Raw genomic sequence first — 16,510 nt, 5'->3', positions numbered from 1 at the left:
GAGGGAGAGGAGGAGGGAGGGGGAGGAGGGAGGGGGAGGAGGGAGGAGAGGAGGGGGGGAGGAGGGAGGAGGAGGGAGGGGAATGAGGGAGGGGAGGGGGAGGGAGGGGAGGGGGAGGAGGGAGGAAGGGGAAGGAGGAGGGAGGAGGGAGGAGGGAGGAGGGAGGGGAAGAGAGGAGGAGAAAGAATCACTGTTGGGAACAACTAGCAGTTACTTACATAAGCTTTGATACAAAATATCTTTTTGAACATTTAAATAAGGAATAATGTATTTGTAAAGCAGGTTGTGGAGATAGAAGAGTGAAATCAAAGGTAATTCAGAAGAATTCTGCCCAGAAAAGTAGCAGAGAAGGGATATGGAAATAGGAAAATTAGATGAGGAAGACTTTGAAGGTTAAAGAGAGAAATAATACTTTCTATTTTAAGGTGACTACAGGTCATTTTTCTTGGTCCTTTAGGGATTATCTGCATCTTTTGACTTTCCTCCTAGTTGTTTCCTAGCCTATGGAAAATTGAATGGAATAAAGACAGAATGAAGAACGTAATAGAGAAACTTCTTTTAGAAAATTAAGTAGTACTAGGGTGGAAGAATCCAAACAAGGTCCAAGGCAATACTGGAGAACATCGCTGGTCAAAAATGTGGTGGCAGAAGCTAAAACTATTAGGTTAGAGTTTGGGTTGAATTAATCTGATTTTCAGTTCAAAGCAAACCTCTTTAAATAAGCTGGGGGGTTTTTTTCTGTGCCCAGAAAATAGGTGAGAGTAGAAAGAAATCCAAGGAGAATGATGTAGTGGCCTCCATGTGTCCGTAGTGGTAAAATAAGGCCCTTAACAGGAAATAGCTGTTAGATTGAGGTCCAACGTCTTCCCTTCCCAGTCTGCAATTAGCAGTTCTCCGCAAGACAATCAAACTTCCAGTTCTTGAGGTGAAACTGGAACAGAGCAAATGCTTCTTTATTTGGGACAGGCATATCTCACCCCAACCTTGCTTTCCTTTCTTACCCACACCGTGCCTCCTCTTCCCATCTGCTCAGTGCTCCTCCTTCCCGCCTTGTTTTGTGTTTTCTTTCTTTCCTCATTGATCATCTCTCAGCTCTTCCTCACCCATCACCATTCATAGATTATCCTTCATAGATTATGACCATTCCAAGACTATCACCACCTTTCATTAATTATCAATTACTTGTGAAATGGATGTGGTATCAAAGCAGACCAATCTTTAAAAAAGAAAAAAAAAGTCCTGGCTTATTTACCTTAATCAGTTTTATTTTATTTTGGAGACTAGAAACCAGTTAAAGTGAGAATTTAATACAGAAAACTGGAAGGCAAAGACTTCTTTAAAATGTTCATCTTTTTCAGACATTAAAAAGGTAACAATAAGCAAAGCTCAGAGGAAACCCTGGTAAACAGCTATCTCAACAGACCATGTGGTAAAGATCTTGAAGTTAGTTTTGTTTTCTTTGTTTGTTTGTTTTTTGAGATGGAGTCTCGCTCTGTTGCCCAGGCTGGAGTGCAGTGGCATGATCTCAGCTCACTACAACCTCTGCCTCTCAGGTTCAAGAGATTCTCTTGCCTCAGCCTCCCAAATAGCTGGGATTACAGGTGTATGCCACCATGCCCGGCTAATTTTTGTATTTTTAGTAGAGACGGGGTTTTACCATGTTGGTTAGGCTGGTCTCAAACTCCTGACCTCAAGTGATCCGCCCGCCTCGGCCTCCCAAAGTGCTGAGATTACAGGCATGAACCACCACACCCAGCCTGGAAGTTAGTTTTTATATATTGATATATCCACCAACATTGCCAAGCCCTTACTTATTCTAGAAATTTGAAGGTAAATCCTTTTGGATTTTCTATGCAAATAATTCTATCAACTGTGATTTATAAAGGCTTTTTTTCAACCCCTATATCTGATTTTTTTAAAAATGCTTTTGATGTATTTTGTGACTGTTATAGAGTTCTGATTTCTTTATGAGGTTAATAAATTTCCTTTCTATTCCTAGTTTGCTAGAAGTTTTTACCACAAGTGAGCACTGAAACTTATCAAATCCTTTTTTGGTACCTGCTAAGATGATCATATGGGGTTTCTTTGATAATTTATTGGTGAATTGTCTCAGTAGATTTTTTTGTTTTGTTGGTTTGTGATAACCCAAGCTTGTATTTCTGGGATAAATCCAATTTGATCAGGAAAAAAAATAAAATAAAATAAAGACCATACAGTAAAGACCTTTCTCTATGGATGTGTCATGAAAAGTTACACTAGAAGACCCTGTTCTCACTGTTGATATTACGGATAAAAATAATATTTTTTTGAGTTGGGGTGGGTTGATAACAATATTTTTTTCTATTTTCTGAGTTCTCTGTTACTATTATATTGACCAAAATGATACTTTGCTTTTCCAATGAACATTGCAGAGACTCTTCATTTGTATTTCTACTTGATCTTCAGTGGGGTGCAACCCTTTAATACCTTACTGTTAAATTTCTCTCCAAAGCCCAATCTTTCTGTCAAGTGGTTAGTTATTTCTAAAATAATATGGTAGGGCCCATCCACTGTTATTTAAAGGGCATACTAAGCAACCAAATGGAAAGGTCAATATTCATCCTCTGATTTTCCCCTGGTTTTCATAAATTGAATCTAATTCAAGTAAGTTCTATGCATAAAGGAAAGGAGTCTGGAAGAAGAAAAGAGGAGGTCTTATGGAATCAACTTACATGCCCATGAATGGTGGACTGGATAAAGAAAATGTGGTACATATACAGCATGGAATACTACACAGTCATAAAAACAAACTAAATCATGTTCTTCGCATCAGCATGGATAGAGCTGGAAGCCATTCTTTTAAGCCAACTAATATAGGAACAGAAAACCAAATAGCACATGTTCTGACTTATAAGTGGGAACTAAACATTGAGTACACATGGACACAAAGAAGGGAACAACAGACATCAGGGCTTACTTGAGGATGGAGGGTGGGAAGTGAATGAGCAATCAAATTGCCTATGCTTATTACCTGGGTAATCAAATCAAAAAATTGCCTATGCTTATTACCTGGGTAACAAAATAATCTGTACACCAAATCCCATCCCCGCACCATGCAATTTACCTGCATAACAAACATGCACACATCCCTTGAACTAAAACAAAAGTAAAAAAAAAAAAAGAAAGAAAGAAAAGAGGAGGTCTTAAAATTCTAACAGGCTTTATTCAAAGATATGTTTTAAAAACTTAAAGCCCAAATTGTGTAAAAGGCATACACTGCTGTGTTTGAAAACTACTAAAAAGAAGCCCTGGGATGCATGAAGAAGCTGGCTTTTAGCATGGGCTTTGGTTTGGGGAGAAGCCTGGCGAGGGAAGGAAAGGTTCTGTGATGCTGCCATTATAAACACTGGGCATTCGTACTTCATGTGTCAGTCTTCATGACTATCCCATTAACATGTGCACACATATATCTCTCCGAGCTGGCAATCTGATCATGGTTTCCCTACTAGCAGGGACTAGTATATCCCCTGGTCTTGAAGGCAGGGTAGAGAGCTATTCCACCTGCAGGGAACTCAAGATCTAATTTTCTTAATGTCATCAAAACTTAGTACTCCTTCCAATGCCACAAATGATCATTTCTAGAAAAGAAAATGTGGAAATAAGTATTCACATTGACTGGCCATATGTTCTATTTCTTAAAAAGCACCATTCTGGGCAGCTGGCATATAGGTTTTAGGACATGGTATGGGGTGTAGAAAAAAACTATTTCCCAGTTAAGATCTCAATTTCTTCATCTTCAAAGTGATAAGAAAAACCTAGATAATTAAACCATATTGTTATAATAGAAGTATGAATGCTCCAAAAGTCATTTGATTTTGGATTTTTGGTGATTATAATTTAAATTATGTGATGTTTAGGAAAATCACAATAGGCAGAATAATGAATTGCCTAGTTTGAATCAAGTTTGAATCAAGAGGCATTGGAAAATTGTATACTGTCTTCATCTATTGCCCTGTGTAACTCAGTCCATTTCAGAGGGTAAAATTTAGGTTTCAGACAGGTGCCTTGTACCAATCTAAGTAGAATTGGTTTTCAGGAAAGACTTGGAGAAATTAAGATCATTAAGCAACTAGGTTTTCAAGGGCTCTCTTGTTCAGTAGCAGGCCAAACCCAAAGAAAAGGTAAAGAGAGTAGATGTTGACTAACAAAAAATCTGAAAACAGGATTTGCAATTGGATCAGGAAGTTTGTGAGTGAAGTAACAGGATTTCCTACTGGAAGTTGCTTTAGAAAATAGTTTTTCATTTTCTGACATGACAAGTCCAAGGTTGGTTCAGAAGCTTAGCAAAGTTATCAAGGATCCAGTTACTTCTCATCTTTCTGACTTAGCATCCTCAGTGTCTTGGAAATGCCTCATTTCTAGTCTAAAATTAGTCACTGTAGGGTGGTTATCATAACCAATCACTGGCAAAAAACAATGGGATTACCATAATTGGCTTGTGCTAATTATCCTTTCCTGGGAAGGGGTCCATATTCCCTGAGCAAACTGCTGCCCAATCCAATAGTGGGGTTCTACTGACAAGAAAGAAGGCAGAAGTGACCATTGGATAGGCAATCACCATCTCTGCCACAGCAACAAAAAAATTTCTGTCTGGGGACAATTAAAAAATAGTTGAACTTGGTTTAAAAAACCTCTCTTCATTGACTGCAATCTACACCAGATTTGGGAAATCAGTATGAGATGCTTCCAAACCAACATATTCTCTTCTTAAATGAGTTTATGACAATCTCAAGGGGGAAATAATCTAATTTTGCTACACATGTTGGAACAAGATTTAGGACGTAACTTGGGCTTCTGGTTTTCATATGAACAGATTGGTAGGCAGAATTTGCAGTAAATCTCAATAAGAACTTGTTTTAAATTCTAGGAATAATGGGTATCCTCCATCTATTTGTCCTGTCATTAAAATAGGCTATATGCAAGTCCATGAACATCTGCTGTTTCTATATGGATTGAGGCCTCTGATGGTCTCATAGGTTGAATGTCCAGCCTCCGAAAAAACTAGTTGGGGAGAGCCAAGATGTAGCTCAAGGATATGGTCAAGTCTTGGCTTTTCTGGAAGGAAAATCATCTCCACACTCACCACACCTGTTTACAAACCAGAGCATTGGCACTTCTTTCCTTCCCCACCTGTTTATGGTTCCAAGGAAAGTGACCGCCACGCCTCTGTGTAGGCATACAATGTAGGCTGTGCATAAATAGCACAGAGGGAACAAAGCATTGTGGGTGAACACAGGGCACGCTCATGACCCTCTGCTGGTCTAAATCCAAGAAGATGACCGTTAAAACAACAAACAGATGGTATCCAGGACAAATAACACCCTCGTGTGAACTGCCCAAGGAGTCAGGATCTAGCAGGAGGGAGTGGGCACGCGGCCAGCAAATGCTCTGTTAGATAACACAGCTGTGATTTCAACACCAAGAGGATCTGTTCACATTTAAAACTCAGAAATATCCCAATGTTTCACTAGAAAGTCTGTAACTGTAGAAAGCTGCTCAATTTTCCATACTCTTGCAAAAGCAGTGTTGGAGAAAACAAAAGTAGGAGAAGCAAAATTTCTTATTATTACAACAGTGTAATTTTTGCTAGGAACCTGGATGCCAAATCAAAAGGTTAAATGAAGCAAATTTTCCTTAGGTGTGGAGTGGACCTAAGCCCTAATAGGAGGAAACTTCCCCTATTGAGCTCAGAATTAGGTTTTGAAAAGAACCTGCCAGGCTGGTAGTTTTCTTCCTAGATCAAATCCCTTTACTCTCTACTGGGAAAGTGTACGGTCATATATGAAGAACTTTGTGCTGCGGTCCAAGACTAGAGCCCTCAGTTTTGTTTTGACACAAACTTAACCTCATTGGGTCCCTTCTTAAATTAGGACCCACTTGACAGGATTATTAAATATCAAATGAGATAAAGCATTTGAAATGTCAAGCATTTGGTTTGGCAAGTAGGGTATTTTTATACATTATTCTCTGATCATCCTCAAGACAACCTAGAAAAGGAGGAATAACAAAGTATAGTAATCTTATTCATCTGCCACCATCTTTGAACTGAGGGGACAGAGGCTGGTGGAAATTTTGGGGGCTGGAAGTCAACTTGCAAGTCAACAAAAGTGTACGAAGCTTGGCGATGTGTATTTCCTTGTGGTTTTCTAAAACATCAAAATGTTATGTAGTTTAACAAACCACTTAAATTTACACACACAAATACACCAACATTACATAAAACTGGCATTTCCTGCAGCATTAGAATCAATATAAAAACTATCACTTTCCCTTTCAGACTGGGAGCAGCTGCTGGTCTAGAAATGTGGTGGACAGGACTCTACATCTCGATTTCTCCATCCTGAGACTGCTAAACCATTCCTGTCCAGTACCACAAAATGGAAAGGGAAGAGTGGGATACATCGGGAAGACAGGTGAGGGGTACAAAATTGAGTTTACGGCAACTTTATTCTTAAAACTACACTTTTCCAAAGAAACAATGTTATCAGTGAAGGTTCCGTATGGTTGAAATAAACTTAATTGCCATTTTAACATAGTAAGAGCTAACTTGGCTTCCTGGGCTTAAACTTAGGCACAACTTACAATGTTGTTTCTACAAGGAAATGTATTCTGAGTTCCAAACAACTAATTTATATTTGTACTTCAGGAGCACAACCCATTTGTAAATAAAATTGTAGTGACTGTTTTCTTTAGATATTTTAAATGACCCAAGAAAACAAAAGCTAAAAACCTGTGAATGGTTCATTTGCAAGATCATTAATTGAATGATATGTGCAAATCTATAGTGATTAAACTCATTTGCAAAATAAGCATTATGGTATTGACATTAGTGAAGATTTCAGATCAGAACTTGACCTGAAAGAAATTATGTGTAATTATCTCTGTACAGAATAACCAACATTCTTTTGAGTGTAAAATCATAAGTGTAAAGTATTAACAAATTAATCATCATGACAACTCCAAGAGGTATTATTATTTATATCTAATTTTAACAATAAAGAAACTGAGGTCAGGCGTGGTGGCTCATGCCTGTAATCCCAGTAGTTTGGTAAGACAAGGCCGGTGGATCAACCGAGGCCAGGAGTTCAAGACCAGCCTGGCCAACATGGTGAAACCCTATCTCTACTAAAAATACAAAAATTAGCCTGGCATGGTGGTGCACTCCTGTAGTCCCAGCTACTAGGGAGGCTGAGGCAGGAGAATTGCTTGAACCCAGGAGGCGGAGGTTGCAGTGACCCAAGATTACACTACTGCACTCCAGCCTGGGCAACAGAGCAAGACTCTGTCAAAAAAAAAGGAAGAAGAAAGGAAGGAAGGAAGGAAGGAAGGAGGAAGGAAGGAAGGAGGGAGGGAGGGAGGGAGGAAGGAACTGAGGTACAGAGAATTAAGTAATTTGCCCAAGGTCAAATGGGACCCCAAGGCATTTTGACACCTTTCACTTTTAATGTCTACATTATATTAAACATTTGTATTTGAAATATTTTGTATTTGGTTTTCCAAACCAAACTTCTTTAAATATATAATTTCCACTTTTTAGATACAGGCAGTACATGTGCAGGTTTGTTACATGGGTATATCTCATAATGCTGAGGTTTGGGGTATGACCGATCCCATCATCAAAGTAGTGAGCATAGCACCCAATAGTTTTTCAGCTCTTGGTCTCCCCTTTTTCCTTCCCCCATCTAGTAGTCCTCAGTGTCTATTGTTCCCATCTTTATGTCCATGTGTACCCAATATTTAGCTCCCATGTAAAAGTGAGAACCTGTGGCATTTGGTTTCCTGAGTTAATTTGCTTAGGATAATGACCTTCGGTTGTATCCATGTTGCTGCAAAGTACATGATTTAATTTTTATTTATGGCATCACAGTATTCCATGGGGTATATGTAGCACATTTTCTTTATCCAGTCCACTATTGATGGGCACCTAGGTTGATTCCATGTCTTTGCTATTGTGAATAGTGCTGTAATGAATATAGGAGTGCATTTGTCTTTTTGGCAGAATGATTTATCTGCCTTTGGCTATATACCCAGTAATGGGATTGCTGGGTAGAATGGTAGTTCTATTTTAAGTTCTTTGAGAAATCTCCAAACCACTTTCCAGAGTGGCTGAATTAGTTTGCATTCCCACCATCACTGTATAGGCATTCCATTTTCACCACAACCTTGCCAGCATGTTAATTTTTGATGTTTTAATAATACCCATTCTGACTGGTGTGAGATGGTGTCTTATTGTGGTTTTGATTTGTATTTCTCTGATGATTAGTGATGTTGAGCATTTTTTCATCTTTGTTGGTCACCTGTATGTCTCCTTTTGAGAAGTGTCTGTTCATGCCCACTTTCTAATGGAGTTTCTTTGTTGAATTGCCAAAAAAAGACTCTTTGAAAGGATTTACCTCTACATAAATAATGCTTATGTATTCAGTTAGTAGACAACTTTTAGTTAGTAGACAACTTTTAGTAGTTAAAATGTATAGCTAGTCCCATTTTACATTTTTGAAATTAAATGTAAGGTAACCCAAATCAGATGCAGACAGCCTAGATATCTTCATTGCCATTGCACATAGAAAGTGGAAAAGCTACTTGATATCCTCTGAAAATCTATCTATACTATCAGAATTATCCTGGAAAAGCCTGCTTCCAGAGAAGCAGCAGGATAAACAAGAAAGAGAATGGGCTTTGTATTTGCAAAGCTGAGGTTGAAACTCAACTCTGCTACTTCCTGGGCCAAATACTCTAAGCCTATTTTATCTTCTGTTTGATGAGGATAATCTTCATTTTGCAAGGTTGCAGGGAGACACACAATTATCATTAAGCAAGATCTCCCCAGGCCTATGAGTGAGAAGTTTGACCTCTGTCTCTTAACTCACAAAGGTGAAAGCTTCAGCACACATGAAAATACCTTGTAAAATTTAAGACTTTCCATCCAGTATTTTAAGTAGTTGAGCCAAAGCTAAAGTGAGTAGTAGCATTAGATACATAGCTGGGCATGCGGGTAGGATGGCAGCTTCAAGTCCTCAGACTTTTCAAATGAGAATAGCCAGGCTCTTCTGAAGCACTCAAGGCTCTCTTCTCTCCTCAGTGAATTAGCATACAACCCCTTCCCCTTCAAAAAGAAGACCGCTTATGTGAACAGAAGCGGGAGAGCACACACTCAACTCCCGAGTGGTAGTTAACAATTTTAGGTACTTACTGTCCTCTTCAAAAATAATTGTATCCCCCTCCTTAACTACAGAAGAGAAATATGAAAAACATGCTAATGATCAGTGCAACTTCTGACTGTAGTGCAATAAACCTATGGCTTACAAGAACTCATCAGTTTATTTACTATTTAAATTTCTTTCATGACATATTGCCCACAGCCTGAAGGATTCTGGAAGAACCTGGAAATTCTAAAATAACAATTGGTGTTGAGTCATGCTAAAAGAAGTTAGAAACGTTTGCAGACTCAAACCAGTTGGAAGGTGGAAGAGGTCTCCCCTCCTTGAGTTAGAGGTCCCCAGGAAGAAGTGCCCTGACTTCTTCCCAGGTGCAAACAAATCTGCGAAAATTTAGTAGGCCCAACAAAATAAATAAACTGGGATCAAATGAGAAAAATCACAAATAAATCTCAAAGAAGGCAAGTGAGAGGGTGAGGGGAGGAGTGTCTCAAGAAATAGAAATCAGGCTACATTTAAAGTTTGGTTTCTATTTCTTTCTTATTGAAGATGCAGTTCCCTTAGACTGCCAGCAACTCCCAGTAACACAAAGGTCCATTTCAGCTCTTATACAACATTTATGGTAAAAGAATCATCTCAACCAAGCTCCTCATTGTACAGATGAGAATCTGATTCCCAGATCTCTGAACTTGATTCATTTTCCCATATGATTCGTCAGCAGGGATCTCACTCATGACTCAACTGGTTTATAAGGTACTTCAAATTTGGAACAGTAGCATGTTTACTTTTCATCCCATATGCAGCTCAGCTCATAGCAGAACATACAGTATTGTTATCTTGAGGAAAAGAATAATGTCGTGGCTGTCCACTTACAAGATTTTGAACAATTCTCTACAATTACAAAAATGGTCGAGACCAGCCTGGCCAGCATGATGAAACTCCAGCTCTACTAAAAATACAAAAAAATTAGCCAGGCGTGGTGGCACATGCCTGTAGTCCCAGCTACCTGGGAGGCTGAGGCAGGAGAATGGCATGAACCTGGGAGGCGGAGTCTGCAGTGAGCCGAGATCATGCCACTGCACTCCAGCCTAGCGATAGAGCAAGACTCCGTATCAAAAAAAAAAAAAAAAAAAAAGGCAAGTATCCAAGTAATAAGAGCAGCAGCTATGGCACACCTAGGAACAAACGAAGAGATGCTTTCAAGGACCCATGACGCTACCCAGCAAAGCCTACTCAGTGGAATCTTCCAGTCGCTGGAGACAGCCAATAAAGCTGATGGCTTAATCCCAACAATGTCTGCTCGGGGTCATGCCCTTGAGCACATGGTGGCCCTGGGATGCTTTATGGTGAGGATATTGCACCAGACCTCAACTCCAAGCAACTGAAGAAACAAGAGGAAAGTCAGGATATCACTTTCAGCTGATGAATACTAAGTAGCTTAATATTATTGAAGCATTATCCAACAACAGAGGCCACCTTGCAAAGGACAACTTTTAAATATAAATGATGGTGCTTATCGAGGTTTGTGCATCAATCTGGACTGAAAGCCAGGAACAAATGATCTTTTACTAGCGCATGTCCTAGGAAACTTTTTTACCCTGATTCAAAGATGCAAGAACTTGTTCAAATGTTTTTGGATCTGACATGGCTCATAATGCCTGCATGCTTTCAAAACTCTGTTATCATCAATAAGTAAGCTAGGAAACACGACATACCTGTATCCTTGATGATGTGGTTTAATGGGGACACAGAATGTAGGAGGCACTGGGCTGGACGTCTTCTATTCCCACATACTCCTTATGACCCATATTCCAAATTGTGTCTTTTAATACAACTAAATATGCTAGGATCGTTTGTTTAAAGATCTGTATCATTTGTTCAAACATTTTTACTTGTATAAGAGGCTGTTGTGGTTAGCAAGAAATAGTACCAATATTCGTAATACCTTTACACTTAGGAATCACTCTTACAGAAAACGAAGGTGACTATTTTATTAGAAAACAAAGGCTACATGTTAATACATCACCAGATACAAGAATACATACCAAAGAGCTGTAAAAAATTGGTCTAAAAACAGAAAAAAGCACAATGACAGACACATGGTATAGCACACCTCTAGGAACGCTGCAGCCCTAATTGGAAATAAACACATACCCACACACACATATGTACAGGTTACATAAGCAAAGATGTCTAAAACAGATTGCAAGAGAAAGATAAACACTCCTACATGTATATGTGTGCATGTTTTCCTTAAAAACATGTAACACGCTTTTCCTTCATTTTACTCAGCTCTGAGAAATTCCTGATCCAAAACTATTCCATGCCTAATACTACAGATACAATATCATAAAGCAAAAGTCTACATTTTCCTAGGAGCTGTTAATTGGAAGTATAAAATGTGTTCTGCATTTTTGTAGTGTAAAATCCACATACAAAGACATTGTTATATAGTGCTTGTCATTTTAATTGTAACATATTACCAAAAAGCTTTATACACATAGCTTTATACTATTTACATTACAGTAGAGGAATGTCAATGCTAATAGGTGATCAGTGCTTCCAAACTTTTTCAATACTTACACATGGGAGATCTAAACAGTACAATATATTCAAGACTTCTAAGGAATTGTTTTCTCCTCACTGATAAAGCTCTCCCTGGCTAAAGAAAAGTCCTGTAGGCAGAGCCTTATCTATTCAATGACTGGCGCCTCCCAGGGGTACTGACACACAAAGTGTCTTCACTGGACCTTACAGTTCTCACTGCCCTTGGGCTCCAGTCCAGCTTTGGGGTTGGGGGCGAGTCGGCCTCGCTTGACCCTCAGGCCCTCTCTGGGGCTGTCAGTCGGACTTCTCGCAGGAAGATTATTGACCGGGAGAGATTTCGTGGTGGGTTCTCGGAGGATGGTGTCTGAATCCACTGGGCTCTGCTGAGCAACCTTGACCTGCAATACAAACATCTCTGTTAGAGGTTCAATCACACTCACATTTCCACAACATGAAAAATAAAGCACTATGTCACTAAGTTTTAAATTAAGTTCTTCTTCTCTAGGAGTTATATATAATTGTAGTATTTCCTCTTCCCTGAGAACAGGCCCCACCTAACAGACAAGTCAGGAGGACATCAGGGACAATCTCTAACTAAAGTCATCAGACTTCCCATGGCACCTCTAATGGCAAAGACTATGCCCTATTTACCTACGTATCTCTAGTGCCCACAACATGCTTCACCACATGGTACACGTCTAATGAATTCCTAAGTGAAAAACCTGCCTCCGTTGTCCTAACTAGCCATTCCTGTTGTTTAAAACAAGTATAACCCAAATGAGTAATACCACCTCCACAGGGTGGAAAATTTTAAAATGACTGAGGACCTGTTCAGGGTATTTTAATCATTCTCCCTTTGTGGCTGGTTGTTTCCATATTGAATTTGGACTAGAGTAGAAGGACAGCTATCTCACAATAAAGTCCAGAAGAATAAATCCCCTCTCAAACATCCTGCCTTTTAAGAGAAAAAGATATCTCAGAAAATTTGAGACTTTAAGTAGATGAGAGGGTGAGGTAACTGGTGAGCTGGTGAGTGAAGATTTTTTGAAATTGGGTCAGGCTTAGTGGCTCACATCTATAATCCCAGCTACTCAGGAGGCTGAGGAAGGAGGATCGCTTGAGCCCAGGAGTTTGAGGCTACAGTGAGCTGCAATAGTGACACTGCACTCCAGCCTGGGGGACACAGCAAGATTTAAAAAAACAAACAAACAAAAAAATGAAATTTATATAGTAGTGAAAAAAGATACAGGGTCAAAAAAGAGAAAAAAGAGCAAGAAAAATGAAGTATAGGAAAGCTTCACCTAACCAAAGTTAAAGGCAAGAGTGGAAGATTCAAATAGGAAGATTTTTCAAAGAGAAAGGAGAAGGGCCTCTTGCATAATGGACACAAGGATCTGTGTCCAGCACAGACGCTGAGAAGTAACTACGTGACAGACACTCCCTCAGCAACTGACTTCCAGGGATCTCCTTCTGATGCAAGAAGAAAAGGGAATGAAAATTATTTTCCCATTTACATTCTTTCCATAGGAAGCATGTGGTTTGAAAAAGGAGTTAAATACTTTTCATTACATGAAACATAGTAAATCCGGCCAACAGATCAAATCCCAGGAAAGCTCACTTCTCCCTCAGAGTGTGTCCAGGACACTGAAAAGACACAGCCTTGGAAGGTCAGGACTTCATGGAAAATTATCATCCATGGAAAGTTGAAGGAAAAAAATAAAACAGAGTTTTGCTGGTACTTTTTTTTTTTTAAAAGAGAAATAGTGATTCCAAAGACAAGGTTTCCCTGGAACCCACCAGATGTACAAGAAACAAATCTGTAGGTTTGCCATTTAAAAAGAGAAAAAGAGACAGATACCCCATAGGAAATAGAAAGTTTGGGCCTGTAAGACTCTTTATCCCAATCAAATGGCTAATGTCCACTCTTTTTGGCTTCTCCCCTCTAGACTCAATTTCTGATACTAAATTGAAGACACTGTAGTTGTGATCAGAATTTAAACTGTGGATTTGACTCTCCTGTTGGTTAGTTAACTTCAGAATGGTCTCTAACCAGACAAAGTCAAATTCACCAAGTATTTAATCTATTAAGATAGTACATCCTCCTAGAATAACACAAAGGAGGAAAAAAAATAGTGCATGCATGCATACTCTAATTGTCTTATAAATGATTCTGCAATTGTAATAGGGAGAGGGCAAATATGCAGATAGTTCAGTGAAAATGACCCTCACAAGTAGGAAAAAAATGCAAGACCCCCACAAAACTAACATCCACCATCCATGATGGGCTCTACAGCTTACTAGCCAGTCCTCCGGAACTGATCGCAAAGCCCAGGTTCAGGAGATCAGGTCTACAATTGCTGTCTCCCTTGTTCCCAACAAATGGGGGGTTCCTGCGCTTATCCATCCCAGTGACATAATAGAGAATGATCCTTACCTAATGTGCATTTTGCCCATTTTTTCCCCTTTGAACTTGTCAGATGTCACTAAAGGTCTTGCTAAATGACCTAGGAAACTGTCTCTCATCACCCAGCCAGTTACCTCAAAGGAGAACTCACAACCCTGAGTTTCTAAGCAACTGCTTTGGGAAATAATACCTTGTTCTAGATTTTTCAAACTAAGTGATGAAACACGTTTAAAAGATGAGGCAGCAAGCATTTTACAGGGCGACTCAGAGAAGGCTGAATTAAATTAAAAATTACTGGGCTAGCTTTTGAAGAGTTTGAATCTAATCATGAAGTCTCTTACAACAGCTCTCAAAAGGCCCCCCTCCACTTTTGCAAGTGCACAACATTGCTTAGCAATTCATAACTGCTGGTGCCTACTGAACAGCATGTAGCTAATGCACTGAACAAAATCTACGGAAACCATGGTTACTACTCCCTACTCAGCAAATTCAACAGCAGTGAGGAGAGCAGGCCCCCTAGCGTGCAAAGCTCTTTTTCCTAGATAGTAAGTCTGAAGGCCACATGCAAACTGCTTTCATCCTCAGTTCTTCACAAAAGAAAAAAAAATGACTCGTGATGATTTCATAAGACCATTTCCTAGCATGCCTTTATAAACATCTATTAATGCAATCACTTCAGGACATTCACAGTTCCATTCATTCATTCATTGAGTATTTGTTGAATTTCAGATACTGCATTAGACATAAACTATAGATGTAATCAGTAACCTCACAGAACTCAGATTGTAAATCAGAACACAGATACTTAAACAAGAGATTACAATAAAGTGAGTTACCTAAAAAGAGTGGAGGCACAGAGTACCAGCTGTATGTCATGGTTTTCTGTTCTAAGAGAGTAGGACAAATACTTCATTTGATCTCCATAAGTGTGAGACAACAGGAATGGATGTTACTTTTTACTGAGGTTTGGGAAAGGGTGGCTCCCAGTCACCCTTCTAAGAAAATGGTATGGCCCATATCAGGACCCTAAACCTGACTCCTCCTGTATCCAGTATCCAGTAGATATCTTGTAGTTGACAGCTTTGGACAAGTTTGGTAGCTCCACTGTTTAGAGACACTAGTTGCTTAAAGGAGAAGCTGTTCTCATGTTCATTGGAAAGTCAGTACATTCAGTATATTAAACATATATTCTCCAGTATATACTTCAGTATTTTGTTGTTGGCAGCATGCAAAAGTTAAATCCAAACGTGAGTGAGAGAGAGAATTTGGTAGGGGAGGGGAGAAAAAATTGCAGAAAATGGTAGAATATTTCTAGTAAGAGTAACAAATGGGTCCACTTCAGTGAAAGAAAATCTCAGATCATTCTTCTTCATACTTGAATAAAAACTTTATTATAATGTATATTATGAACAAATTCATTACTAAGTATAACTCCTTAATGCTTATAGCTCTTATACATCAACAAAAATAAATTTGCAAATCTGTTGTTGTGATGTTCAGATTAAGAAATCTAAATATATTGTACTCTTTAGATCGCCCACATGTAACCACCAATGTGTTCATATTTGGTATCCCAAATCCTAAGAACATGTTTGCTCACTTATGAATTATCACATTACACAAATAGGGGTTATTACACTTTCAAAGCTTTGTTTTCTGGCTCAAGGTTATCAGATCGCATACTTGATCAAACTCTGACAAGTGAGCAATCAAGGTAAAATCACAGACTGTTCAAACTCTTTGAAGCTATTCCAGCAACTTCCAAAAATATTCCCCTAGTCCCCAGTCTGACAAACACTGGTATCGTAGAAAGATCAAGACTGTGGAGTTGAGAGGAAGCAGGGGTTCACACTGGGAGGTTAAATCTTTATGAGTCTCACGATCTTCACTCTTTTATAATACCACTTACTGTGAGAGTTCAATAGAATGAGAAAGATAAATACAATGCATATACTATGCATACTTAAATGGTAGCTGTTGGTATGGATCATAGTAACAGGAATAAAGATCTGTTAAGCAAATATTCTCTATGCTCTACATAACATCTTCTGGGACGTTGTAGGGTGCACAGAGGTCACTAAGATCCTGTTGTATCCTCAACTTCAAAATAGAGAAAGAAATCCATAAACAGAGTTCCTTTCATTAGATATCTATTGAAATATGTGCTTCCTTTTTTAAAATAAAGGATTAATAAAAACAATAAAAAATTCACAGCTGGGGGCAGATAAGTAAGAGTAAAGTTTGAAACTAATACCAGTGGCAAAAAGGAAAATTACCTCTTCAAATCCTTCATCAGTAATACCTGAAACTTTCTTAGAAATCCAGTGAGTTTTTAATGTAACAATGCCATTTTCCATCAAACAAC

General features: G+C 38.9%; 1 protein-coding gene across 1 annotated transcript in view; it reads right to left on the bottom strand.

Moving 5' to 3' along the window:
* Positions 1 to 11,160: 11,160 nt before the first annotated feature.
* Positions 11,161 to 16,510, bottom strand: part of CENPF (centromere protein F) — a 56,315-nt gene continuing 50,965 nt past the window's right edge. The window contains exon 20 of the mRNA XM_033196431.1: positions 11,161 to 12,139. Coding sequence (XP_033052322.1) covers positions 11,936 to 12,139 — 204 coding nt within the window. The 3' untranslated portion in view covers positions 11,161 to 11,935. The remainder of the gene's footprint in view (positions 12,140 to 16,510) is intronic.

This window comes from Trachypithecus francoisi, unplaced genomic scaffold (genome assembly GCF_009764315.1).
Source record: "Trachypithecus francoisi isolate TF-2019V2 unplaced genomic scaffold, Tfra_2.0 Lachesis_group5, whole genome shotgun sequence".
NCBI lineage: Eukaryota > Metazoa > Chordata > Mammalia > Primates > Cercopithecidae > Trachypithecus > Trachypithecus francoisi.
The sequence above is the reverse complement of the archived record's forward strand: the minus strand, read 5'-3'. Positions and strand labels throughout refer to the sequence as shown.